Source organism: Phycodurus eques, chromosome 5 (genome assembly GCF_024500275.1).
Source record: "Phycodurus eques isolate BA_2022a chromosome 5, UOR_Pequ_1.1, whole genome shotgun sequence".
Classification (NCBI taxonomy): Eukaryota; Metazoa; Chordata; class Actinopteri; order Syngnathiformes; family Syngnathidae; genus Phycodurus; species Phycodurus eques.
The window spans coordinates 28,296,827-28,323,268 of NC_084529.1; the positions used below are offsets into that span (position 1 = coordinate 28,296,827).

A 26,442-nucleotide genomic window follows, 5' to 3' on the forward strand; every position below is an offset into this window, starting at 1 on the left:
ACTCACTTGCTGGGTCTAAATCCTCCAGACTGCATGTGGCCCTGGACGGTCTGCCATCGCCCGGCCTTCGCTCCCTCTGTCATCATGCTCTTCATGCTGTCACTGCGGTAAGGCCCACCCCCAACATCCCCATGCCCAGTTGGTGCCCCCTTTTGACACCCTGACACAGCCCCACTAAGGGAGGCAGACAAGGTGCAGATGTACAGAAGTAGAGAGAGGATACAGAGAGAGAGAGAGCAACGACAAGAAGAAGAGGGGGGGGGGGGGGGGGGGGGGGGACCCAACAAAAAGCATGTGAGGGACAGAAAGAGAGAGACACACACAACATAAACACAGGAAAAGAGGTTGAGCAACCACGTGGCTAAGTGCGTGAGACACATTAGCAGAGTGTGTGAGGAGACAGCTTTCCAAGCCCAGTGAGAAGCAGGTAAATGAAAAAGGTCTGGAGTCCAGTGTGTTCAAACACAGAACTGGGGAGTGGAGAGCGGGGAAGAGGAGAAGCATTTGCGGGTAGCCTGTGGAAGGTGGAAAACCAACAAGGTCACTCCGTCTGGGCCGAGAGGACCAATCTCACAGCTGCCAGCATTCACCACCAGCAGCAGCAGCAGAAGCAGCAGTGTGTGGATGCTGGCCATTAAACTCTCATTCCCGCCTTCATTTATACGTTTGGGGCTTGAGACGTGCCACTATACAAGGCAGTTCAATGATAGCCACAAGAGCGATGGATTGTAACCGAGTGAGAATAATAGACCATTTTGAAGAGCGTGTGAAAATGAAATTTAGCTTAATGGTGTTCCAATAAAACATTGATTGAAATTTATTTCTAGACAAATACCTGATATTCTAACTGCCATTTGATCGCCACGTAGCAATACGTGAATAGGAAGATGTGAAATACACTGCATGGACAAAAGTATTGGAATACGGTATAATGAATGAGATATGGCTTTTCTCTGAAAGAGCTCACTAAATTTGATTAAGATGCATTAAGTCGGCCACCTTTGCTAAAATGTCAGTCCGTGACTTGTCTTCCCTGCTAGAAATTCCAGTGGTCTTATTGCAAAGTGGAAGTGTTTAGTAAGAACAACATCTCCATGTAAATCACAGGGCAAGGTCTCTGGTCGCACTGACTAAATACAGATCCAAACCTCCTCTACAGATCAGGGTGGCCTTACATCTGCACAATGCCAGTGGAGTAGCCAAGGAGTGGAGGAATGGACATGTTGAAATGATACCAAGGGTTTGTTTTTAGAGAGTATTGTCCAGGACACCGTCATTCTATTCTATTCTTCCAACTTGATGGGCATTATTTTGGGGAAGGCCACTGTGTCACAGTGCAACAAGCCAGGTCAATAAAGGTGTGGTTAGAGGCGATTGACCAGGAAGACCAAACCCAAAACCCTCACCTGAACACCATCGGACAACTTTGGTGTGAACTAGAATGTTTTTTGTATTCTTCTGATTAATGGATAAAAATGGCCACAGACACTACACAATGCTGTAGAACGTGTTCCAAAGAGAGTGGAACCTAGTGCTGCAAAGAGAAACTCTGATGTAGTGCCTATGGATTTATTACAAGGGGATTCCTCAAAGGCCCAATTAGGTGCTACCATGAAATATAGGTTACCCAATACTTTTTCCCATATTGTGTAGCCGTTTCATACGATGACGTATTTGGGTCAACTTGTGCGAGAGAGAAAAAACAGGCGCGATTTAAGGTCGTCGTGATGAGATTAAAGTCATCATGATGTGATATAGTCGTCATGAAAAAGTAATACTTGAATTGAATGCTTAAATTATGTTTACCAACTCAAATGATAACCCAATGCTATTTTGGGGATTGAACAAAATTATAAATTAGAAAGCAGTGGTAATAAAAAATAAAGCACTTTAGTGCCCTCTGGTGACATGACTGCTTTTCATTAACATGCACAGTCCTCCTGTGGAGGAAACCTATGAGGAATCACTGATGCTCTGGTCAGAGAATGCTAATATTTGTCTTGCTTCTCTTTGAAAATCAACCTTCACATTTGACTGTCACCAAGTGACCTGAATGTGCATGTGGAAAAGTCATCAATCACAACAGCAGCATGGATGACACTGCTGGAGCAACGGTCCAACAAGGGTGACATGGGCATCGTCTATCGAGCTGAATGCAAAGTGAACAAGGGTTCAACTTATACTAAAAGTAGGAACATGTAAATAAGTGGGGCCATGAATCAACAAGAGTATTTACAGGAATGTGCAGTAAAGTCAGGCATCTCTCTCTTTACTGCCCGAGGTTCAAAGGGAGTAAAAGTGACTTACAAAAGATATATAGCCACATTTTCCTTGACAGTTCCTCCCCTCTAAGGTATCAGATTTATAAGATGAAGTATCATATATAGTATATACAGTTCAGTCTCATATATATCATATATAATATATGACAAATAATTGCTGTCGAGCCAGCAATTTTTACAATTGTGTCATTGTCACTGGAGCTACATAAATATACTGAAAATGGTTTAAAAATGCTGGTATTGACTTTCAAATCTAGTAATTCCTTAAAAATGAAGATGGATCATTCAGGATAGTAAACTATTTGATAAATGTGGCCCAATGTCATTACAGAAAGCTGAAAGCTGCTGATCTCAAGGGAATCTTAAACAGGATATGATTTTTGTAGCTGTCTGCTTGAGGATCATAACTGGTCAGAGTCAGGAGGTCATCACCCGTCTCCCCTTATAATAACAACCTGCTGATTTCTTCAATTTTTCAATGCCGATATATTTTCTGGCAGGCTATTGAGAAAGAAATCCATTTGCCATTTTTGCAGGGAAAATTGTCCATTACTATGAGTGGACAAAAGAATAACTGGAGCATAAAGCAGCTTTATGGACAAATGCCAACCTTGAGGGTTATTTTAAAAAATGAACTGCAGGCTTGTGTAAGGCTACAGGACCAGCAGCCATCATCTTTCTAGTGCAGTTTTTAGTCAGGAAAACTAATAGTATCCAGCACCTTCACCAGCACACTGCAGCCTCATCTCTCCGGGCCATTTAGCACACATTTTTCAACAGCTCCGCCTATTAAAAATGACCATCATTAGACAGTTTACGGACAGATTCCTTGTAGCAGGAAATCTAAACCGAGAGCCCTCACACTGCCTGGAGGGAGATAAATCTGACCTTGCTCGAGCTTTTATTGGATTCCAAGCATTACTTTTATTACATGACGTAAAAATACCTCATCTCCCATTGTGACCGACAGTAGATGCAGCTCAAGTGTCACGGTGTTAGTGTCGTTGACTTTAGAGCTATAACGAGGGATCAGAGGAAGGGCACAGAGGAATGTCAACCACATGTGAACATTGGCATCACACCGCAACCTTGTGTAACGGTCAACCCTCCACAAAAACAGCACACACAAGGTTTGGGGGAGATTACAGTAGGGGGGGGTAAAGTTTATACATCATTTAGATTGGAAAGCTACGAGGGTTGTCCGTCTCCATGGTTACTATCCATGGGAGAGAGGTCAGAGGTCAGGAGTTAATATGACCAGCAGGGCTGTAGGGAGTGGAGCGGGCATCGGAACATGCGCCTGGGTGTTCATTAAAAGGTGACAGAGAGTGAGGAGGATCAGGAGAAAGGAGCCAGAGGGAGTTACAGGGCTGCGCTGCTTTGCAGTAATCATCGGAAGGCTGTCGCGGGGAGGCTGTAATGTGCGTGTATGACATTTTACCCACTCACATTTCCAGAGCAGATTATGAGTAATCATTAGTAACCATTTGTGCCCTCCAGCATGGTTACATTGGGTGCATTCGTTTTCCTTGTTCTTACAACAGTTCATGAAAATCCTATTTAACAACAACACTCAGCTTTTAAAGCTGTAATGTATATTACTTTGTAATGTATTACTATATTTATGCAGTGGCCTTTAAAATAAGTCTTTTCTAGTTACTGATGTGAAAAACTCTCGTTTAGAAGAGAAAAAAATCTAAATTGTTTACATTAAATTCAAAGTATCATTTGACCGGCACATTGAATGGTTCAATTAGATGAGTGGTAAGTGGTGGGGACTGTGAAGCCAGGGGGATAGGGGAAGAGTTAAGAAAAGAAAACGAGTGGTGGTGTCCCGGTCTCATTACAGCCCTGCTCAAGGGTGAAGACTCTTACCAGTCTTGGACCAAGACTCACTTGAGTGTGAGGCGAGGGTCTCCATATGGGGCATAGGGAGAAATGTTAAGTACGAACTCCTTCGGCGGATAGGAGCTCCACCTCTGCTGCACTGTGCTGCTGTCATTGTTATTCCAAAAGTCTCTGTCTAGATCACTGTGGCCAAAGAGAAAGACAGGTCAGAGCAACACAACTGCGGACAGCCTTGGCACCAACCAACACTTTGCAATAAGCGTTCCTTCTCTGGAGATGATGTGAGAGCTCGGTTTGGTGAAGAGTCAGTCTTAGAGCTGCATGAAATGGGAGGCTGTTTTCCAGCCTGGATTGGAAGAGTCACCACAGCGGTTTGAAGGAGAGATAGCAAGGAAAAAGGACCACAATAGCATGTGATGACATTATTTTCACCTAGCATGGCAGGTGACAAACATTTGAGTGAGCATTCAGAAAGGCCTCCACCCCAATCCTCAACATGAAGAGTAAGAAGACACAAATGCACAAGAGGTGGCAGAGAAATAAATCACAGTAGGAGGAGGAAAAGGTGAGCAGAATCACTGATGTCATACAAGTCACAGGAGTGGTCAGAGCTGCGGCACAGGAGACAAAGGCAATGCACAAAGAGAAGAGTAGAGTTGGAAGCTGAGATGAACAACAGCGCACATCAATGCTGCTTGAGCCCGTGAGTAAGAGAAAAACAAATGCAAAAAAATAATAAGTCACCCAAATCACAAAGCATTCACATAGCCATCTTTATACCATTAAAGTATGAAATAAAAGGGAAAGCATGACATTCAGAGAAAACAGTCACAGCAGCATATAAGATAAGTGGTGATGAACAGGTTAAAAAGATTAAGAATTGTACTTAGCATTACAAAGCTGACATTTTCCAGAACTGACCTATAGCTACAATTCATCAGAAGGAGAAAAGCACCTTGAAAATCATTTCATACCTTTAAACTCACAAAGACAAAATGAATGCCACCACACACACACACACACACACACACACCTATTTAATCAAAGTTAACATTGGCATGGCAAGCTGCGTGCACTTAAGAAACTGTATAGTACGTGCAGTCACAATTAACATGATGCGGATATAATCTATAATCATTAAATCACTAAGCCTCCATTTAACATGTGCCTGTTATACTTCTTGCAGAGCTTTTGAAAAAGAACAACAGGCCTCTTTTTTTTCCTGACTGTTTTTTGTCAGTGTTTGAGAGCCTTAAAGCTTCACCAAATGAAAATCATTATCACCAGATTATTCAAGCCCAACCAGTTACCAGGCACTTACTTGATGGCTTTCTTCTCCCCTCGCCCACGTGCCGAGTCTGGAGTGTCTGCCGTTTCCACCCCCGGCTTATTTCTCTTCCCCTTGATCCAAGCGCAGGGGGGGGGACACACAGATAAAGTAGGGGGGGGGGGGGGGGGATTGTGAAAGGTTATTGCATGCATTTATCCTTTTGAAGCAACGTTTTTACAAGTAAACCTGCAACCCCTATTATGTCTAAAACACCAGTCCTTTACCTGATGGTCTCCTGATTATACTCATCGTGGTTAAATCAAATTTGCGGTGGAGTGCCATTTCTCTGTGTGATTATCAATCGCAGCCACCAAGAAATTTACATGGCAATTGCCTCCTTAGAGGTAATTCTCTGGGCACTGGAGAGAAGCGTCTCGAAAGTCCTGCTCCATTCTGATTTCAAACAGCTCGAGCATGACCTGCCGTTACCGTGGAAATAATGGCAATTGAAAAAGTTAGGCATGTTGGGCGCATTGTACTAGAAAAGCTCATCAGAATCGAAGGTGTTTGGCCATCATCACAATGCAGGTAATCTCCACTGACACTTGGCGACATATGAGGCAAAGTGTCATGAGCGGAACAAAGGACAGGAGCCAAAATGCACGACTCCAATTCAAATGGACAGTTTCAAAAAGAGGTTTAATAAAACAGGCAGAGGTCAGTACACAGGCAGGCAATCCGAAAAGGCAACAGTACCCAAAAAACACTTGAGGCAACAAGGCAAGGTCAATAATCAGAACAGGGTCTAGTCTTACTATGAGTCGCTGACGTGGAAACAAGGAATGCTGGAACGTGAGGTACAAGGAACTGGCAACCAGAAAGAATGAGACACGAGGTTAAATGCATGGGGTAATTAGGGTAAACGAGGCACAGGTGGGGAAGATGCTCTCAGGAGCAGGTGTGTACAAGACATGAGGAAGACAACAACCATAACACACAAGTCAAAAGTCAAAAGTCAAAAGCTGCCCTATCTTCCAAATGATTTGAATGCCCTCCTTGGTCGCTGTGATACGCAGTGGATATGCAAGGATTTTTCATCTTGGAAATTGACTGAGAGGAACACACAGAAACTGCGGCACGGTGACCACCGCATCCACCTCAAAGTTCTGAGGGCCGGGGTTCAAATCCCGGCCCCGCCTGTGTGGAGTTTGCAGGTTCTCCCCGTGCCTGCGTGGGTTTTCTCCGGGCACTCCGGTTTCCTCCCACATCCCAAAAACATGCATGGTAGGTTGATTGAAGGTGTGAATGTGAGTGCGAATGGTTGTTTGTTTGTATGTGCCCTGCGATTGGCTGGCAACCAGTTCAGGGTGTACCCCGACAAATGACAGTTACGAAGAGGGAAGGAAGGAGGATGCAAGTCAAGTCAAGTAGACTTTATTTATATAGCATCAATTCACAACAGAAGTTATCTTAAGGCACTTCACATACTGTATACGAAGCAGGTCTAGAACCACGCGCCGCACACATTATGAAACTCGGTGAATTTTGCTGTGTTCCTTTTTATTATTGTCGCCTTAGCCGTACTGTACTGGGCAGTCCAGACCTTCAGTGGATGCCTGTAACAAATGACCATGGCTAATCTTCCAAGAACCCTTGTACATTGTACATGTGACAAAAAATACACTTAACTTTAAAAGGTCCATTTTAGTATTTGGAACCACAGTACGCTTCAATTGGAATGGTTAGTGAATGTAAATGGATTGATCAGATTTGTGCTTCTGTTTAGGGTCTTAACTCTTGTCTAGATCAACAACCGGTGACGTGCGGTCTGGGTAGGCAAGTGAGGCAGAGCCGCACTGCCCCCTGGTGGTCTTTCATTTCCACTGCATGTGAATAGTAAAAAAAAAAACCTTATGATTACATTAAATTGTTCCATTTTAGTTCTATGGTCCGTGCTTTACATTGATTTTTCAATCCAACAATTTCATCTTTAAAATAGCTGAATTTTCATATTTCCTGTTCAAATGCAGAGGTAGCGCAGTTACGAGTCACGCTCAGTCATCACTCCCATGATGCTTCAAAAGACCACGCACGCATCCATTCAGGTAGGCTGTGATTGGTCTGTGGCTTCACACAAGAGACATTGGTGTTTCCTCATTACATTACCAATAATATACGTTTTATCACACATGTACTGCACTTACTGACGTTTAACAGACTGTGTAATATATGTAATGAAAGTGTGTGACATTTAGTCTTTCTTATCGACCAGAAAAGCCACTAAAAGTGCACAGTGGAGTCTGGTATGAACGGTGCCACAACCAGCACGTGGCAGTGTTGAGTTGAGCTTCATAGAGCTCCAGACGTCACGTGACTTAGTCAGTGCCTCACCAATCATGAACCTCACCCCACGTCACTGATGACAACAGGAGGTGTACTGCCAAGAGCTTTGTGACTGCCACTCAAGTATACACCAGCCCATATTGAGCCTATCTATGTGAATGCAGTCCTTAAGCGCCAAGCACTCAGCGCTGTGCTTATGTATGAGTTTCTGATAGAGACCAAAATGACTCGCATCGATCTATGAATCATTCGGCGAGCACATCGGGATGTAAATAGTTCCTAAGGCTATATAGGATAGTGCACCAGGCAAACTGCTTGGCCCAGATAACTCTTTGAAACTAATGCCCACATATTGAATATAGAAGCTTTAGACCCATTACAAGATCTGTGACCAATAGCAAACCAGTAGCACAATAGCCAGGAGTATTTACAGGGAGCAAATGTTCTCCGAATATGTGGAAGGCAAGCTTTCGCAGGCTAGTCATATATCAATCAATGGTGTAAAAATTTCAGGACATTGGGAAGACAAAGACAATGAGTGAGAGGTCACTGCTTGGAGAGAGAGCTAAAGATAGAAGTCTGATTTGTAATAAATAAATAAAGGTGTCAGCCAAAGGTAAAGGGAAAAAAGGGACAGGGGACAGAGGATAGGCGATACGAGTGAAGGGACAGGTGCGAAGTGACTGAAGCAGCGAGTGGCAGGAAGTCTCAAGTGGAATGGTGGTAAAAATAAGAACAGACTCAAACGTGCAGCAGCGACCAATGACTGAGTCCCACGGCTTTCATTCCCACATGCACGTACACACGCGTGATGCAACAGTTTCATAGCAGTCACCTTCTCCCTAATAAACATTACTGTGTGTGAGATGAATAAATGCTGCAGGGATCCATCGCAATGAATATGACAAAGCTCTTACGACATGCACAATACAGAAAAATCAGCTCAGTGCCCCAAATGAGGGTTAAAGCAAACCAAATGGAAGAGTGAGCAATTTCCCTCTAATCCTCCACTCAAATACCCTTGAAAATACTTAAGTCTAATTTAAACCTGGTACTTTTTTTTGTCACATGACAAAAGAGTTTCACAATGACAATGCCAATTGGCTCAGAGCAACCAGTTCAAAACAGCGCTACTGTGATGTGAAGGCCTAATTATGTGAGAGACTCAAATTACAGCAAATTACAGCAAAACTACACCCAACGCATTTTAATACGGGAGCCCTAAAGTGAGATCTGGTGAAGTAGAGGAAGACTGCCCGCAGTGATGATGAGCTGTTTTTTCTTTCCTTTTTCTGGAGGCTCTAGACATGAGGAATGAAAGAAGCTAGCATTCTGTCTGCATCAGTTGGCAGTGTGCTGCCCTCCAACACCCAGCTGTGTTTGTTTGAACTAGAAGACAGCAAGATTCCACATGCTCGCTCAATATTACACACATCACACCATAATTAGAAAGGAGTGATCGTTTATCTGTCAAAACATTGTTGTTAACAGGAATTAACTTTGAATCATATGATTCACACATTAACACAATCATGGACAATCTGTCCCTGACAACATTAGGGCTTTACATAATCGTAATGCCTGGTCATTTATTATACTAATTCATTTTATTTAAGCTCTGCCATCATCGATTGCAGAGAACTACGGCGATTGGCCTCATTGTGATCCTCCTCCTCAGAGTCCCAATATCCAAACTTGTGCAAAACAAAAATGTTGCTCTCACAATTGATTCAAAGGAGCTCTGAATGTGGTCCGGTCCAATCTCAGCTGCGCTCACAGCTATGTCACGGATCAAACAGCACAGCGCTCACAGAAGCAGGCAGAGGCCTTCGGAATGCCAAATAGCCACTGCTGTCGAAACAGATGTTAGCAGCACCGGCATTGATGTGTTAACATCCCAGCCAACACCAACAAGATGAGGCCCCTCTGCAGAGAACCTGCAGCTCCACAACATAAATTTAATAGTCATTTGACCCGCCTCACCGCTTTAGGTTTTGCACATCTATCAGTCATCATAATGGAGCTTTAGAATTGTGAATGATCATAAAAACAATCCATAATGTGAACAATTTTAACAGGAACCTCCAACTCCAAACACCCCTAAGATCGTGCAATGCCGACAATAAAAAAAAAAATGGACGGGCAAACGATCCTCATGTTATCCTCAAATTTCATGAGAACTCAGCTATGCCAGGAACAATCATTACTGTTTAACTTCTTACACTTGTTTGACAGAGTGTTAAAAATGTTTTTAGACTTAATAGGATTTATAATCGCGGTAGTTGTTCCTGTCATACGGTTGAAACAGTTTACAAGCTACAAATAAACCATGAAAATTTTAACACGGTTACGTATTACAGTTGAAAAACCTCGGTTTATGAACGACCTGGTTGACGAACCAATCCGATTTTTGGAATAAACTTATCTAAGAAAAGTTACCTCGGGTCACTGACTATTTTCAGTTCACAGTCTTGGCATGGTCAAGGAAGGCTCAGTTTTACTTTTTCTCCTTCCCCGTAAAAATCATTGGTGGTCACGGGTTTCCTTGTTTTTGCTTTTGCTTTAAACTAGCATCCAGTATGGCTCCAAGGAAAGTGAAAAAAGCTAGCAATAGTGTTATTAGGAAGCGTAAACTGTTGAAAAAAGAAGGAAATAAAAGCTAAACACGAGAATGGTGTTCATATTTTTAATCTCACTGTGCAGTTTGGTTTGGCAAAACGCTCCCAAATGTACGACAATATTGTATTAATAATAATTATAAATCACATTTGTGGAGGAATTTATCAACACTCATAGACACTTAATATAGATGAAGAAGTCTTCCCTCCGCAGAAGGTGTCGCTAGCTAGCGACGGTCGCTAGCAGGCTCACAAAGGATTCAGTGGCTTCAGCCAGGGAGGGTTAACTACACCAAGGGTGGTGAAAGTCTGCCTGGGCTCCACCTTTCTGCCACGGTACGATAGCTCGGTGTTGACAATGTAAGAGAGCATACAGTACTGTATCTGAAAAGGGTACGATTTTTGCCAAGTGATTTGCTTATGAACACACCGTGTTATTTAGTCATAATAATTTGTGTTTTCACTTACAGAACACAAGGCAAACATAACTTTGTTCTGAGGCTAGAACGGATTACTTGCATTTCCATTTATTTCAATGGGAAACGTTGTCTTGGTTTGCAAACAAAGTCACAAAATGAATTAAATTCATGAACAGTGGTTTCACTGTATACTATTGTACAGAACTTCTCTGTAAAGTTGTGTTTTGGCCATTCTCATCGAGTTGGCACCACCACAGCAATCAACCAAGAAAGAAGAATATGTGAGCCATAGAAGAAAAAAACGGTGTGACTCAGACAGTGAAGAAGAAGACGTTATACGCACATTACAGTGCTATGAAACATGGCGGAAGGCAGCCCAGGTGGCAGGGACATACTCGTATCTCGCCTACAATGAGGCCAAGGGCAGAAGTGTGGGAGTATTTTTTTCTTTTTTTTTTTGAAAGATGACAGATGGGAAATTAATTCAAGATAAATTACTCTGTATACAGAGGGTATGTAAAAAAGTAGCCACAATTGGGTGTGCAAGCAAGCCGTCGCCTCTTTGGAGGCATGTTTAGCTGGGTCTTCCATGAAAATAATTTTTTGTTGTTGCTGTTTACAATTTCTAATGCAGTGGTCTCCCACCTTTTTGAAACCAAGAGCTACCAGTTTGATGGGCTACTCATTCATCGTTATTCTTGTGGGCTACATTGTGCCCTATGTTCTAATGAATAAAAAGCAAACACTTAATGTATTTTAACTGTTTATCATTTTAGTCACTGCAAGTTTGATATGAAAAATGTATTTGTTTCACCTCTCACCCTATCTGCAGTCTAGCCCGGCTAATTTTAGGTGAGAGGTGGGGTACACCCTGGACTGGTCGTTAGTCAACTGCAGGCCACATATAGACAAATAACCATGCACTCACAATTATATTCACACCTCTGTTCAATTTAGAGTCTTCAGTGAACCTCTTGGAATGTCGGGGGGAGCCTGAGAATCCTGAGAAAACACGCGCAAGCACGGGAAGAACATACTGAATTAGAACCAGGAACTTCATACTGGGAGGTAAACTCGCTAACAACATGGACTACATTGCCGCCACCTGATTTTTACTGAATTTTCATGATTTCCTTTGGGATAATTTGTTCTGAATTTGAAAATAAATGGAAGGTCGACCAGCGCCCTGGAATGGAAAGTGTTTGACCTTTAGGGTTCCAGTAACAGGTGACAGACAGTCTTTATAGTCACCAAAACCAACAAGACTGAACAACTATAGCAAAGAAAACTATGCAAACCTACGGTTCTGGTGCTGCTCATTAAAGGGACACAGGCTTCACATTGATTTCTATAGAAATAGGTGGTTGTGTAAGGAAATGGTGGAGGATTCAAGAGCTTACACAAAAGGAAGCAATTGGCATGAAGGAGCGTTCGAGACCAATGCACACAAGGAGTTTTAAAATGAAACCTTTTGCACTGGTTGCCAAAGCTAAATAACCGAAAGCAACACTTACTCAAAATGTCTTGTCTATTAACCTATGAATCATAAGCAAAACTGGCATGGGCCTCCTCACAAGTGACACGTGAAGCTGCAGGCAAACATTTGCTCTTATGAAAGCAGACACCGTCAAAGAGTACGTTCGGACTTTTCAAAAAAGAAAGGTTTAGGACAGTAGACTGTGGTGTGCAAGGATCAAATATTCTTCTTGCGGGAATATACATCATAACCGCTATAAAAAGCATGCATCATGCTCATGAAAATTACAGTGTGTTTACATTCTAACGACGAGTCCGGGGAATAAAGGGCTCCTAAAGAAAGGAGTTCAAAGGAGCCTGGATTGTGTGCTTGCTAAACCTTCATCATCTGTGTCAGTGATAATGAATACGGTATGTTTGGCATTGGCCATGAAAACAGAACATTCTACATACAACAAAGGTTTACCATACACTCACTTGAGGTAAGATTATTGCTAAATTCCTGCATTTTACATCTTATGTCATCACTCACAGCTCTGTGTACTTTGCACAGTGTAATACACACTCAATAATCAGTACAAATGCATGAAGTAATGAGAGCCTATAAAGAATATTGTGGATAAATATCTTGTAATATATATAACAAACCCCAGTTCCAATGAAGTTTGGATGTTGTGTAAAATGTAAATAAAAACAGAATACAATGATTTGCAAATCATTTCCAACCTATATTCAATTGAATACACCACAAATACAAGATATTTAATGTTCAAACTGATGAACGTTATTGGTTGTTGTTGTTTTTTGTTTGTTTGTTTTTTTCAAATATTCTCTCATTTTGAATTTGATCCAGTCACTGATGGTATAGTGGTACATCCGCCTGACTTTGGTGCGGGCATCGTGGGTTCAGTTCCCACTCAGTGACGGTCTGAATCTGGGTGCGAATGGTTGTCCGTGTCTATATGTGCCCTGCGACTGACTGGCGACCAGTTCAGGGTGTAGTCCGCCTTTCGCCCAAAGTCAGCTGGGATAAGCTCCAGCACCCCATGACCCTAACCAGGATAAGCGGTGTTGAAACTGGATGGATGAATTTGATGCCGACAACACTTTCCAACAAAGCTGGGACAGGGGCAACAAAAGACGGGGAAAGTTGAGGAATGCTCAAAAAACACCTGTTTGGAACATTCCTCAGGTGAACAGGTTAATTGGAAATAGGTGAGTGTCATGACTGGGTATAAAAGAAGGAATGCTGGAAAGCTCAGTTGTTCACAAGTAAGGATGGGGCAAGGTTCACCACTTTGAACAACTGAGTGACAACATTTAGCAACATAACAATTGCAAGGAATTTAGAGGTTTCATCATCTATGATCCATAATCTCATCAAAAGATTCATAGAATCAGGAAAAATCTCTGCACGTAAGCGGCAACGCCCAAAGGCAACAATGAATGCCCGTGACCTCCCTATGAAGGCACTGCATTAAAAACCAACATCATTGTGTAAAGGATATTGCCACGTGGGCTCAGGAACATGTCACAAAACCATTTTCATGTAACACAGTTTGTCGCGACATCTACAAATGCAAGTTAAACCTCTACCATGCAAAGCGAAAACCCTATATTGAAAATACCCTATAACACCACTGGTTTCTCTGGGCTCCAGCTCATCTGAGATGGACTGACGTAGAGTGGAAAAGTGTCCTGTGATCTTCGGAGTCCACATTTAAAATTGTTTTTGGGAAATAATGGATGTCCTGCCCTCCAGGCCAAAGAGGAAAAGGAACATCCAGATTGTTAACAGCGCAAAGTTCGAAAGCCAGCATCTGTGATGGTATGGAGGTTACTGCCCATGGCATGGGTAACTTGCACATCTGTGAAGGCACCATTAATGCTGAAAGGTACATACAGGGTTTGAAGCAACGTACAGTGTGCTGCCATCTGAGCAACGTCTTTTTCAGGGACGTCCGTGCTTATTTCAGCAAGTCAGTGCCAGGGCACATTTTGCACATGTTACAACAGCGTTCTTTGTGTGAGTACTTGACTGGCCTACCTTTGTCCCATAGAAAACGTATGGGGCATTACTTAGCGCAAACTATGACAAAGGAGACCCCAGACTGTTGAGCAACTAAAGTGTCAAACAGAATCAAGCATTATGCTGTCATTATAAAGGCTGATTTTTTTATTTATTTTTTGTATATAGTAATCTTGTATTGGACCTTTAGATTGTGCATGTGTTGCATAAGTGTCTATGTGGTTATATTGTTGATTAAAGTGCATGTTAACAAAGCCACAGAAAGGCAATTCATTGTGAGGGAAATTGTGCAACATGCCAATCGCATCATGACTGCATGTAATGTAGGATACAGCCGATATAAAATTTCAAGGGTGATGGTATTATTACATGAAATGGAGACAACACTAATGACACCTACAATTTGTCATAAATAAATTGTTGAGCAATACTCCCATTTGTCACAGTTCCACTTGATTATCTTGTGCATGTACCGGGAAGAGCTTAATGTGCCTTCACACCAGTGGAAGGCTGACACTTTCTCAACAAAAGTGGTCGAAAGACAAGGAGCTTAATCGACATCTATGTTACCCCCCCACCTCCACCTCACACCTTGCCAGTGAGCTGCAGTGGCATGAGTGGAAAGTACGGCATCATCCTGTGAGCGCGCATGCGCTTGGCCGGGTCGCAAGGCCAGCAGATCACCCGCCGCCTCATGCCATGCAGCCTCCGCTCTATCAGGCTTCTGCTGCTGCTACTCCAACAGCTCTGTCAGAGGCTGGAAATAAGATCCATTTACAACAGAGCACCCGGAGAGGGCCGCAGGGACTTTCCAAAGAGCTGGCGGCTCGACTCCCTCACTCCACAACAGGAAATCAGGACCCATTCCCCGCTCCATTTCCTTCCAGGTGGGATATCTCATATAACATGTTTCAGTGAAGGAAACAAGAAGGGACAGTATGCCGCTAAGATCATTACCCTCCTGCTTTATATACGTTATAATGGCGTAATCTAGTTACAATCCCATTACGGGTGTGTCTTTAATGCAAACATTCTGTAGAAAAGCTTATTGTGTGCACAGCCTGCTGGGATGGCAAGGTCTGCCATCTGTGCTCCAATACGTTTCACAGCTTTGCAGCGGTGAATTGGTTGTTCCTGTAAATTGTAGGGGTTGAAGCACATAGTCCACCAGTCAGCTTTACTACTTAGGTCGATGAATAGCTAATCACACGTTTTGGATCTCGTCTTCCAATCAGCCTATTTACAGAGGACTTTCGACTCATCTGTCTGCTGCCGTCGCCGGACTATAACGCTCTGTGGTGCCGCAACAAAATGTCTGCCCACAAGGCCACACAGTCTTCATGCATCTAGCAATGGGTCCGAGAGTATGAAAATAAGATGGCGGCTGAATAAAGAAAGATGAATGCAATGCAATGTTGCGACGATTACTTTGGAAATGTAGTTGGTTACAATTATAAGTTAAGATGATGAAAAAGTTATAGTAGTGCAACTATCTCAATTATTTTCTCAAAGTAATGTAAGATTACATTTTGATTACCTTTATTAATTTTGAATGAATGCATCAACGGGACTGTTGGGTGTTTCCTCTTAAAACGTGGATTAAAACCGTAGATCTAACCTTATTTTGGAATTAACCACATATTTGTTCTTTTACGAAATAATAAACTGATAAAAAGCATGCTGAAATGTAAATAGATAATTTAAAATTTGTATTTGTTGCATTATATGTGTACAGCCTGTGGAAAAACATACTTTTTCATTTTGCCGTATGACGAACCAGATAAGTGAATGTTCCATAAAAAAGTCCACAATTACCAAGATGAAACTGCTCACAAGTTAATGTTCTTTTATGTGTTCAAAAGTGTAACAATGAGTCCAACCTTTTCAAAATCTCAGACAAACTAACAGATTGCACTCAAGGTGGGGCTTCAAGGTCATATGTGAAACTGCAGAATGGCACGTGACCATAGACAGCCAATTACAAGTGTCGGCTTTAGAAGGAGGAAGTGATATAAAAATAATCTGAGTTTTTGCGGCTAATTTTAACCCAAATTGTAATCACGGAAATTTCCAAAAGTAACTGTAATTTAATCACACATTATCTCCCAGTAATGTAATGTAGCTTTACGACCGTGACGTCAGTGTCGACGGCCATATTGATGCTACAAACCAGTGGAAATATTTTACCAAAAATGAGACGTTAGGAAGTCTATCCTCAAATACAACAAAAGCATAGGTGAAATAGAAACAGTGAAACAGAGAAATGCTTAGTTACTATGCTAGGGAACACAAGATGAGACCGGATAGTTTATTAAAGAGAAATATGCCGAGGACTCACACTAATCACAACTACAAATAGTGCAATGGTGACTTGTGTTTTATATCATTTGTTTTTATTTGTTTCTTTGCCAGTCCGTTAAAATGTCTTTACATGAAACCGGTCCGTGACGCAAAAAAGGTTGGAGACTGCTCTACCGTACTGAAAAAATATCAATGACGTCATCTTTTTTTTTTTTTTTTTTTTTTTTTACTTTGACTCGACTTTTATCAACGTTAACGTCGACTACAAAAAAAAAATCAAAAAAATCATTATTCGGTCAACCCCTAGCAGAAAGGTCCAAGTTCAATGAAAACTTACACAAAATAAGTGAAGAAATAGGCATGCAGCTTGGACTGAATGGTAAGGAGTTGGCTCCCTTTTAATCAATCACATTTCATAGCACATAATCACAATGATGAGCCTTTAACAGAGGTCACTGTGCTCAATCTTTGTTGTCGTCTAACTGAGGCAGTGTCAGCACACTCGACTAATGTTGTAGCTGCTTCTGGGAATGAATGACAGTCCTGCAGCTACTGTGGTTTTTGGAAACTGACGCAATAGGGGCCCGCATTTCAGCTTCTGTAATCGGTTTTCATTAATTGCTGTCTAACAAGCCAAAGATTTTACTTCATTGAATACGTGCATCATTATTTTGGATTTGGGATTCCTGTATATGTTTGCACACAGTGCTATTTCTTAAATAAATTACCCATTATGTTTGAAATTCACAGCACAGAGTGACATTTAAACATCTCTGATTATAACAAACAGCATTTTGTGAAGCTACTAATGTGACTGAAAGCTACAGTGTGTGTGTGTGTGTGTGTGTGTGTGCGTGCGTGCGACTGCGACTACACTCACCAGCTTGCGTTGACACCAACCGCAGACGCCACAAAGAGCCACCAGCCAAACAGCACACACTGTCACTGCTAGGGAGACCAGGAACACACTTAAGGACACCGAGCCTGTGTGCACAAACACACACACCACACACAAAGGGAGAAAGAGTCAACACCGCTGTTTTTGCATTAATTTGATTACATGTGCTTAAATCAGAATCAGAATCATCTTTATTTGCCAAGTATGTCAAAAACACACAAGGAATTTGTCTCCGGTAGTTGGAGCTTCTCCAGTACGACAACAGACAGAGAATACTTTGGAGACATCAAAACATAAAAACACAGCCACTGAGCAATAAAAGGTTGCCAGTATATGTGGTAATGCCTTTACAATTTTGTATTTAATTTCTTTTGACAATAATGCAAAATGATGCTGAGTCCTCTACCATTTGCAGTCGTTTGAAATAACTCATAGAACAGTTAGAATGGATTGTTTGGATTGATCGATAGCGGCAACCTGAGGGAAGGACCTGGAAGGAGCTGGACTTTAAAGCGTCCTCGACTACTTTGAAAAGTGCTTTATCAATAAAATGTATTCTTATGATTGTCCAAGTATACTTAATGTTGTGGCCTGTGAGTGTAGCCTCACCTATTTACATGATGGAAAGTACATACAAGAAATGCGACTCTCTGCCTCAATGCAGTTTGAAATGTGTCAATCTTTGTGGTCAACTGTTGGTAAACTTTACTGTTGCCATTATAAAACTTGTATTGAATATAGAGGCGATGTTTTTTGAAACCTTTTACCATTGTTAACGCATATACATGTTTCAAAATTAATCCATTTCATCCATCTGAGAAAACATCAAAATAATGTTAAGTTCAGTAAGAAATGATAAAGGTAAGAAGACAGTTCTTATGGCCAACAGATAAGTTATTTTTTCCCCCACAACCTTTATTTTCAACAGATGCAGATGCACCTCAAAAATTGTTGACATTCGTATTTGTCACATGTAAAACTATAAGTTAACCACTGTAAAACTTAACAACACACCACTATTACCACTGCAACCTTGAAAGTGAGTCCGCTCGGTTCTCAAACCTTTTAAATCAGAGGGGAGTGAGAAAAGAAGACAACAAAAGACAAAGCACTAACTGTAAACAAGATGAGAAAAGTAAATCCTTATATATCTAGAACAATGACACATTAGATATGAGAATTGTATGGGGCAGTAGTGCTACACCCTGTGAGGGAAGGACAGGACAAGATAGGACAGGAGAGGAAGCATGCAGGACAAGGGTCGTGAACCCGGCTGTACAAATGAAGTGTGGTGGGAGTGATGAGTGGATACCCAAGCAATTTGGATATTCATGAGTTATTTGTCGCAATAAGTGAGTGGCCCCAATGCCAAGCAGCCATCCAACCCGGGGGGCACTGCTGCCTAACAGACAAACCCCCCCCCCCAACTAAGACACAGCACCACCCAGAGATAGATGTATGTGGTGCAATAAAAGAAATGGGGATGAGTGTGTGTGATGCATTAAAATCCTGGGGGGGCAGGCAGGGCAGAGGGGCAGCGCGCCTGGACCGGGAAACAGCGCTGACTTATTGAAACCCGGTCCGACATCCACACTCTTCCGACGCCACACCTGTCCCCCGGGAAACCCTGGATATGTGTGTGCGCCCAGATGTGACTAGTGAGAAAAATATTTACAGTGAGTGGTGTGAGTGTGTGCTAGGTGAGTGATTAAGAGGTATGGGTCCTGCAGGTCGGGCCTATCAGGCAGGACAACCACAGACAAAGACCCAGCCCCGCAGCACCGACCCCGGGATTCCCCCCAAATTCCAACCAGCACGCACAACCCGGCTCCGAGTGTGGGAGGTGGACCCCCCCCAAAATCGAAAATCCCACAGCAGGCCCCACAGCCCCCAGGGGAACTCGAAACGCCGACGGTTCGAGGGTGCTCTGGAGTCTTGGTATTCTTTCATTTTATTGCTGCTTTGAATTTATCGTATTGAAGAAAGTGTGGCACGGTGGAATTGAACTTTGAACTGCTATTACTTTGTGTAGAAAATGAACTTTCCCAACAATGGCCCTAATCAGCATGGTTGTATGCTTGCCTAAAACATGAGAAAGTTTACTTTTTCGCATTCATGGACTTGTTTTATTCATTGTGTGTGAAACAGCAACCATTCCCAGGGAGCTGATTTTACACCACAGTAGCCTGTCTTGCCAGATGAGTAGAGAGCTAGTTTGCGCCTGCTCCCCCAACGTTTAATTGAAAAGCGCGAGAGCGCTGCTGCCATTTTAACATTCTATCACGAGCAACCGGGAAATACAATCTCATGGCTATAACCCTCCTGCGCCGCAGCATTTCAATACCTTTCAGATAGGAGCCGAATGCAGGCATCACTCAGAGGCGCGTGCATCAGTGTCATGTGTCACAGCTTGTTAACTGACAGGCTGCAAGCAAGGGGAGTGGCCAGGGAGGTTGAAAAAATAACACAGCTCATGATTAATGGGTATCATTGGATGCCTAGCGAGAGAGTTGGAGAAGGGAAAAAAACATATGCTCCAGTTCTGCTCATGTGTCGCTATGTGTGAGAGGACTCAAAAATCCACCTGAGTCACGCTGCTTTTCACAATGAGTGGCTCCAACCCAGCGAGCCATTTAACCAGCTCAATGGCCTTGAGAGGACAAGGAACTAAAGCTTTCATTGAGCTTTGATATTTGCACAGCAAGGGGAGATGCTAATGTTTTCAAATGTGTGAAAACCTCGTAACATTTCTTATACCCAAATATACGGCCATAAGCAGGTGTCAGGATGCATTTCCACGCTGCTGAGTGACAACCGCCCGCCCTTTGCCTTCAATAAGTAGATTTGTTTTCTCCCCAGTCACTGTCTCCTCGTCTTTCCCTCGCTTGTCACGGCTGGCCTTTTCATCGTGTCATATCTTTGTCTTCCTCTTCTTCCCCACCGCCACGTGTCCTCTGGGAAGGGACGAGCTCGGCGAGGAGGAGCAACGGAAGGTAAACACGTTTCATATGGAAAACCAGGTTGGGATTGACATCGGATTGAACAGCCTTCCGTATGCTTCGGGCTACAGCTTTGAGGCCAATGTGACACCTGAAGACGATTGAAGTTGGAAGCAGCGCACAAACACACAGGCACTCGTATCGCACACACAACGGACCAAACACCAAAGCACAACGTGATGATGACTCGACTTCTTGCACCGCAAATTCCATTAAAAAAAAATTCAAGTCACAACAAAAAAGGCAGCAAAACGAAGGGGAAGAAAGATGAAAGCTCTTGGGCCATAAATCTAAAAATAATGGCTCTTTACACGTGAGGAAACGGGCAATCGTAGAAAAAAAAAGCAATAAGTACTGTTCAAAAGTACCATGATCATACAACCAGATTGTTAGTCAAAGCTCCGACCATAAATTCTACACCTTCATCCCAAACCTCACCAAAACCGAATGAGGTATTTAGTAGCCAATACGACACCCCTCTACTTTGTTTCATGCTTTTGTATTTGTTGTGTAATCTTGCTCACTGTATCTGTTCTAAAGGCCATTACAAGAAAAAGAGCTAGTGATGCTTAAGAGACCACTGCACAGTATTGTACATTCTTTCCTACTTCTGCATTCTAATTCATCTTGATACCTGCCCTGCAATTGGCTCACAACTAGTTTCTATCTATACAGTATTATAACGTTTTATTCTTAGCTTTTATTTATCAATTCGTCGAAGTTTCGGATTGGATTTATATTCATGTACAGCACTCTGTTTAAGCTGTGATTGTTTTTAAAGGGCTCCATAAATAAAATTGAGTTTTACTACATTTTTACTGTATTTACTGGGCTTTTTCCTGCATGATGTAAATGCATTATGACTGACAGAATGTTTGCCCATCTCACCATTCATATTAGAGCCCCAAAAGATCTTGATTTACTCACTCCTCTGGCCTCCCTATTCATTTTGCATTACAACACATGCAACACAGAAATTCTTCCTATCTCCCATGTGACCAAATCTCTGCAGTTGCTTTGCCATTCAGTGTCAGAGGTGTTAATAAGAAGATGGCACCATGATAGGTGACATGTCACATGACGTCGTTCCGATCCAACTCCAGCCAAGTTTGTGGCTGGAGCCGCGTTGGATCTTCTCTGTCATTTGAGAGCAGACAGGACGTGGGTGGCGGCACTCTTCCTCTCGCAGCCTGTGTGGCTGCGGCAGCTGATGCAGAAAGGAGGAGGACAGAAAGGAGGCCACGCTTAATGTAGCCTACAGGGGCAGTTGCTCTTAAACACAGGTGTTCTCCACCTGACAACATTCTTCTACCTGGTACAGCTACAGTACTACCTGCTACGTGCAGCACAGTGTCTGCATTCAGATCAGCTTGTTCTTAAAGGAACATTCTAAAGTACCATACCAACACAGGTTACTTTTTTTTTATATATATACACAGATTTTCCATGTGTTTTGGTCTTTTGCCCACTCTTAGGTTTTTACTTTACTCTTTGTTTTGGTATATTATACTTACCTAATGCTAATTCTTTTTGGATTTGCCGTTAGGCTTTGGTTCCAAAGCCCAAGTCCTTACAGATGAGCTACTGCTGCCCAATCTAATCTGCAAAACCGTTACGTAAAGGGATTGGAGTAGAACAGTATTGCCCAAAACTCAGACAGGTTTAAGATTGTTGGGCCTTGGTGGAGGTTTGCATGCAACTAAGAGCTATTGTAGTCTTTACTGTTTTGTCAAGTTTATATTCAAGCATGAGGTATGAAAACAACGCCACAATCAGTCTGTTTGTTTGATTCTCCTTATTCCTGGATTTATTAGTCTACCTTATCCTACACTTGCTTTCTTGCAGCTAAAACAGTACTACACGTGGGGGTCCCAGTGCCACCTATTTGTTTGTCATGTGCTTTACAGCCTCGTTCCCATAGGTTCCAAGATAATTATTTAAACTCCTGCATAGGCCCATACAGAAAAACAGGCACTTGTATCCTCAATTCTTGGGCCTTATGTTTTAACGATTGATAAATGACCAAGACCAGCCCCACTCAGAACCTGAGGTGCCTATTTGTTCTCCTAATTACCATTTTGCTGCATAATGACAAAGGGAAACACAGCCCTCCAGTCTTCATTGTGAGTGTGAAATGGTGGAGAAAATACTGATAGAAATTTGCTGCTCAACTCTCACTCGCTAATGAAACACAAACTTTCCTCCTAGCATATAAATCCACGTCATTGTCAAATAGTTTGAGCACAAAAAATAAAAACTTGCTCTGCGCCATGTCTATAAGACCTGCAGTGAGGATCTTTTTCTCAAGGAATTTGAAATTAGGAGTGTAAAGCATTGATCATTTGGGTTTTTAATCAACTTTTATGCATGTGTTCGCTCTCCTAACTACGTCTTACGTGCAACATCGTAGATTTTCAAACCCGATAACTGTGCTTTTAAAGGATTATGAAAAATAACATTTAACTGGGTGTGAGATTTGTCATCACACAGTTGTGGTGTGAGTGTCCATGAAGGGCATTCAGTAGACACCGGTCAATCAACCGTCATATGTCACTCTGAGAATGCTTTTATGCTCATGTGAGTCCAAAACATCCCAAAATCCTCCCGGCGTGGCCATCAAACGAAGCCTCCGTGCTCACAGTGTGAAATGTCCTCTCTGCTCTTGAGGTCACAATGACATTATTCACATGGAAGCAGCTATTATTCATTTTGTCGGCATTTCACAGCTTCAAATCTATTTTATGCACCTGGAGAATTGTTTACCTTGAACGCATTTAAATGGTTTACTCTCTATCTCGCTGCATGAGAACTGTCAGACAAAAGCTCCTAAATGCGGCATTTAATTAAACCACAAAGGCAGACAGAAGGAGTCTGAAGTCCTGGGTAAATACCATTTTGTGACTGCATGCATATTCTGCCAAGTAGACGTGAGTGACACCTAAGGACTACCGAAACAGCACCAGCAGGCTGAATGTTGTAACTGGTTCAAAAAACAGCAGAAAGTGGGAGTGGGAGGGAAGCAATATGTTAGTTTTAACTTAAAATGGATCAAATCTGTGTCATTTTGGCTGTTAGTTTACAGACAACTAGGAACCTGAAAACGTGAAATTTGAATACTGCTCTCGGAGTGATGGTTTGTAAAACGAACGCCTTGGTTGTCTCCATTTAAGCATTAAAAATGGCCTTTGAAAATTAGCCAATTAAAGCACCAATTCTACATTCGGAAATTCTCACCACCAAACAAAATATGACAAATATAATTACTGAAATACTGATGATCCCGTCTGAATTTACTCACAAATAGGGTTACTCAGTGTGAAATTGGGGCTGGTATATTAACAAACACAAAGCTAATATACAGTATTTGCAGGAAGCCAAGACACATCCTGTTGTACAAATGACAACAGGTGGATACACAGGTTCACTGTAACTTCTGCCATCTCATGGAAGTGCATTTAAATGTTCTACCTGTCACTAAACGTCGCTGGCATTTGATTGATGAACAAATATATACTTAGTTGTAATTCATAAAAAAATTTAAAAAATTAAAAATTGACAAATGAAGTGAAATTGGATAAATTCCAGCGACAAACCCTGATAATCTCGTCTGCCACGGTCCATGGGTTGGGAATCGCTGCGTGTGTTCTGTCAAAACAACAAGGTTGGATCGCAGTGCTGTGAGCTGAATTTACTGCACTGATCATACAATGGAATGACTTTACTTAAAAAGTCCATTATAGTTATAAAGCGGGGGTAGTTCTAACCTTATTGAACACCCATTCCTTTTCGATACTGCTTGTCCACATTAGTGTCACGGTTGAGCCAGAGCCTATCCTTATTTAAGTATTGTAACAGCAATTTTAAAAGTTTTCATTTATTCTCTTCTCATTGTAGGAAGGTTCTTTGTGTTTCTTTACGAAGGGACATAGCATATTACAGTCTTTTCAGTTGTCGTTTTTTTTTTTTTTTTTTTTTTGGGGGGGGGGGGGTGTTATGTGAGCAGGAAATCATTTTGACAACATTGTCTGAATATAAAACTTTCCAAGAACACTCCCCACCCCCCAACCACCCACACACACACACACACACACACACACAAATCCCAGGTTTACACTTTCTTTGTAGTGTAGACATTCCCTTGGGCATATTGGACCACAGTGCCTCTGAGACATTGGCCTTACCACCCCAGTCACAGCGTAACAATATGTTGTGTGGCAGCTGTGCTGACTGGACACTGCTCCAGATCCGCCATTCCAATTAGCAGTTTCTCTTACCCCTGAGAAGTGCTCCCTTTTTGCATGGCTTTGGCTCCCCACATGTGGGCCACTTCACCTACAGGTACAGTAGCACAAGTGCTTGTTATCCTCACAGACCTTCCACTCTTAAAAACTCCGGCATGTTACATAAGTTCTATATTTTTATGTAAGTCCTGCCTTTGCTACCGGTTCAATGTACACATGATGCCTCTTGCATGACTTTATTTTTCGCTTCAGTGAACTTTTGAGAGCTCATTTGAAACGTCAGCTCCCCTCCATATAGTGTACGTCCGGACATTAAGTTGCTCCTTTATGTGGGTATAAAATAAATGACCCCTGAAATCTGAAGGTAACAAGTCCCTGTCAGTACCAACATGGCTGTAACGTCGAGAGCTTCTGATCAAACGGCTCAATGGCTTCTTCTACTCACTTGTCAGATTTACTCAGTGAGCAAATCCATACACAACCGCCGACCCCCCTCACCCATCCTCACACACACTTTGTATCCCTAGTTTAGAATAGTGAAGATGTTATTTTGTTCATGGCAAACTACAAATGATCACTCGTAGGGTTGGGCATCGTTTGAATTTGAGCGATTCTGGTCCCAATTCCAGTTCCTCATTTAGATTCCGGCTCCAAACGATTCTCGATTCCGATTCTTTTAGGGGGCTGGGTCAAAAAGGTTTGCATGGTTAAAATAAAGGTTGTCCAAGTTATGAACATCCATTTTCTTAGCAGCCTGCAGCATAAACTAAAATGAACAGTCGAGTCGAATTCTTTATAACCAGTATCAATATCAAACCTATAAAATGAAAGGCAATGTGTGTGGAACTAACCCAATTGACTTAATATTCATTACCGTAATTTCTCGTGCATAATGCGCAATTTTCCCCCAAAAAATTGTCAAAAGTCAATAGTGCGCATGATACATACGTATATGGGCAAATGGAAAAAGACTTTCACATTTTACAAATATATGCTGCCATCTTGAGGCTATGAAAAAGTGTGTACACTTTCATTACAAAATGCCACCCACCGCCACCTAGAGGTTATGAGAAAGGTGTACACTTTCATTCTAATATGCCACCGCTACCTAGGGGTTATAAAAAAGGTGTAGCCTACACTTTCATTCCAATATGACAGGAGTACGTATGACTGCATATATGTACAGTTGTGCTCATATGTTTGATTACCCAGCCAGAATTTGTGAAATATTGTTTTTTTATTATTATTTTAAACTGACTGATGACCGAACAACAACTATCATTAATTTATTTATGGTTATGTTTTGTTGAATGGTAATGCTTTTCTGAAATGCTTGACCGTTTAATTTGAATCCCATTAAAATAAAATGAAATGTGTTTCCCCTGGTCCTTCATGTTTTCTTTCAAGAATTGTACCCATCTTATAAATTATGCCTGGGTAATCAAACATATGAGCACAAATGTGTGTTTTCTAATGTACAAAATAAAAGTAGGGCTGTGAATTTCAAAAGAAGAGCACGTAAATAGACTCAAAAAGTATTACGTGTTCAAATACAGCGCTTAACTTCGGAATAATTATTTGAAAAAAACTAACAAAATACAGATAATACTTCATGTTTTAATCATATGGTTAGAAGCAAAATCATGCATTGAAAAAATGCATTATACATAGGTAGAAGGGTTTTCCAGAATTTTGAGGTCAACTTTGGGGGTGCGTAT

General features: G+C 41.9%; 1 protein-coding gene across 2 annotated transcripts in view; it reads right to left on the reverse strand.

Annotated features, from left to right (window-relative positions):
- Positions 1–26,442, reverse strand: part of syt7a (synaptotagmin VIIa) — a 114,850-nt gene that overhangs the window by 40,530 nt on the left and 47,878 nt on the right. Inside the window, exons 2-5 of one of the 2 annotated variants that reach the window (XM_061675990.1) lie at positions 17,467–17,570; positions 5,452–5,531; positions 4,179–4,313; positions 7–174 (exon numbers count right to left, since the gene is read on the reverse strand). In XM_061675990.1, coding sequence (XP_061531974.1) covers positions 7–174; positions 4,179–4,313; positions 5,452–5,531; positions 17,467–17,570 — 487 coding nt within the window. The remainder of the gene's footprint in view (positions 1–6; positions 175–4,178; positions 4,314–5,451; positions 5,532–17,466; positions 17,571–26,442) is intronic. The other variant, XM_061675992.1, reaches the window with a different exon arrangement.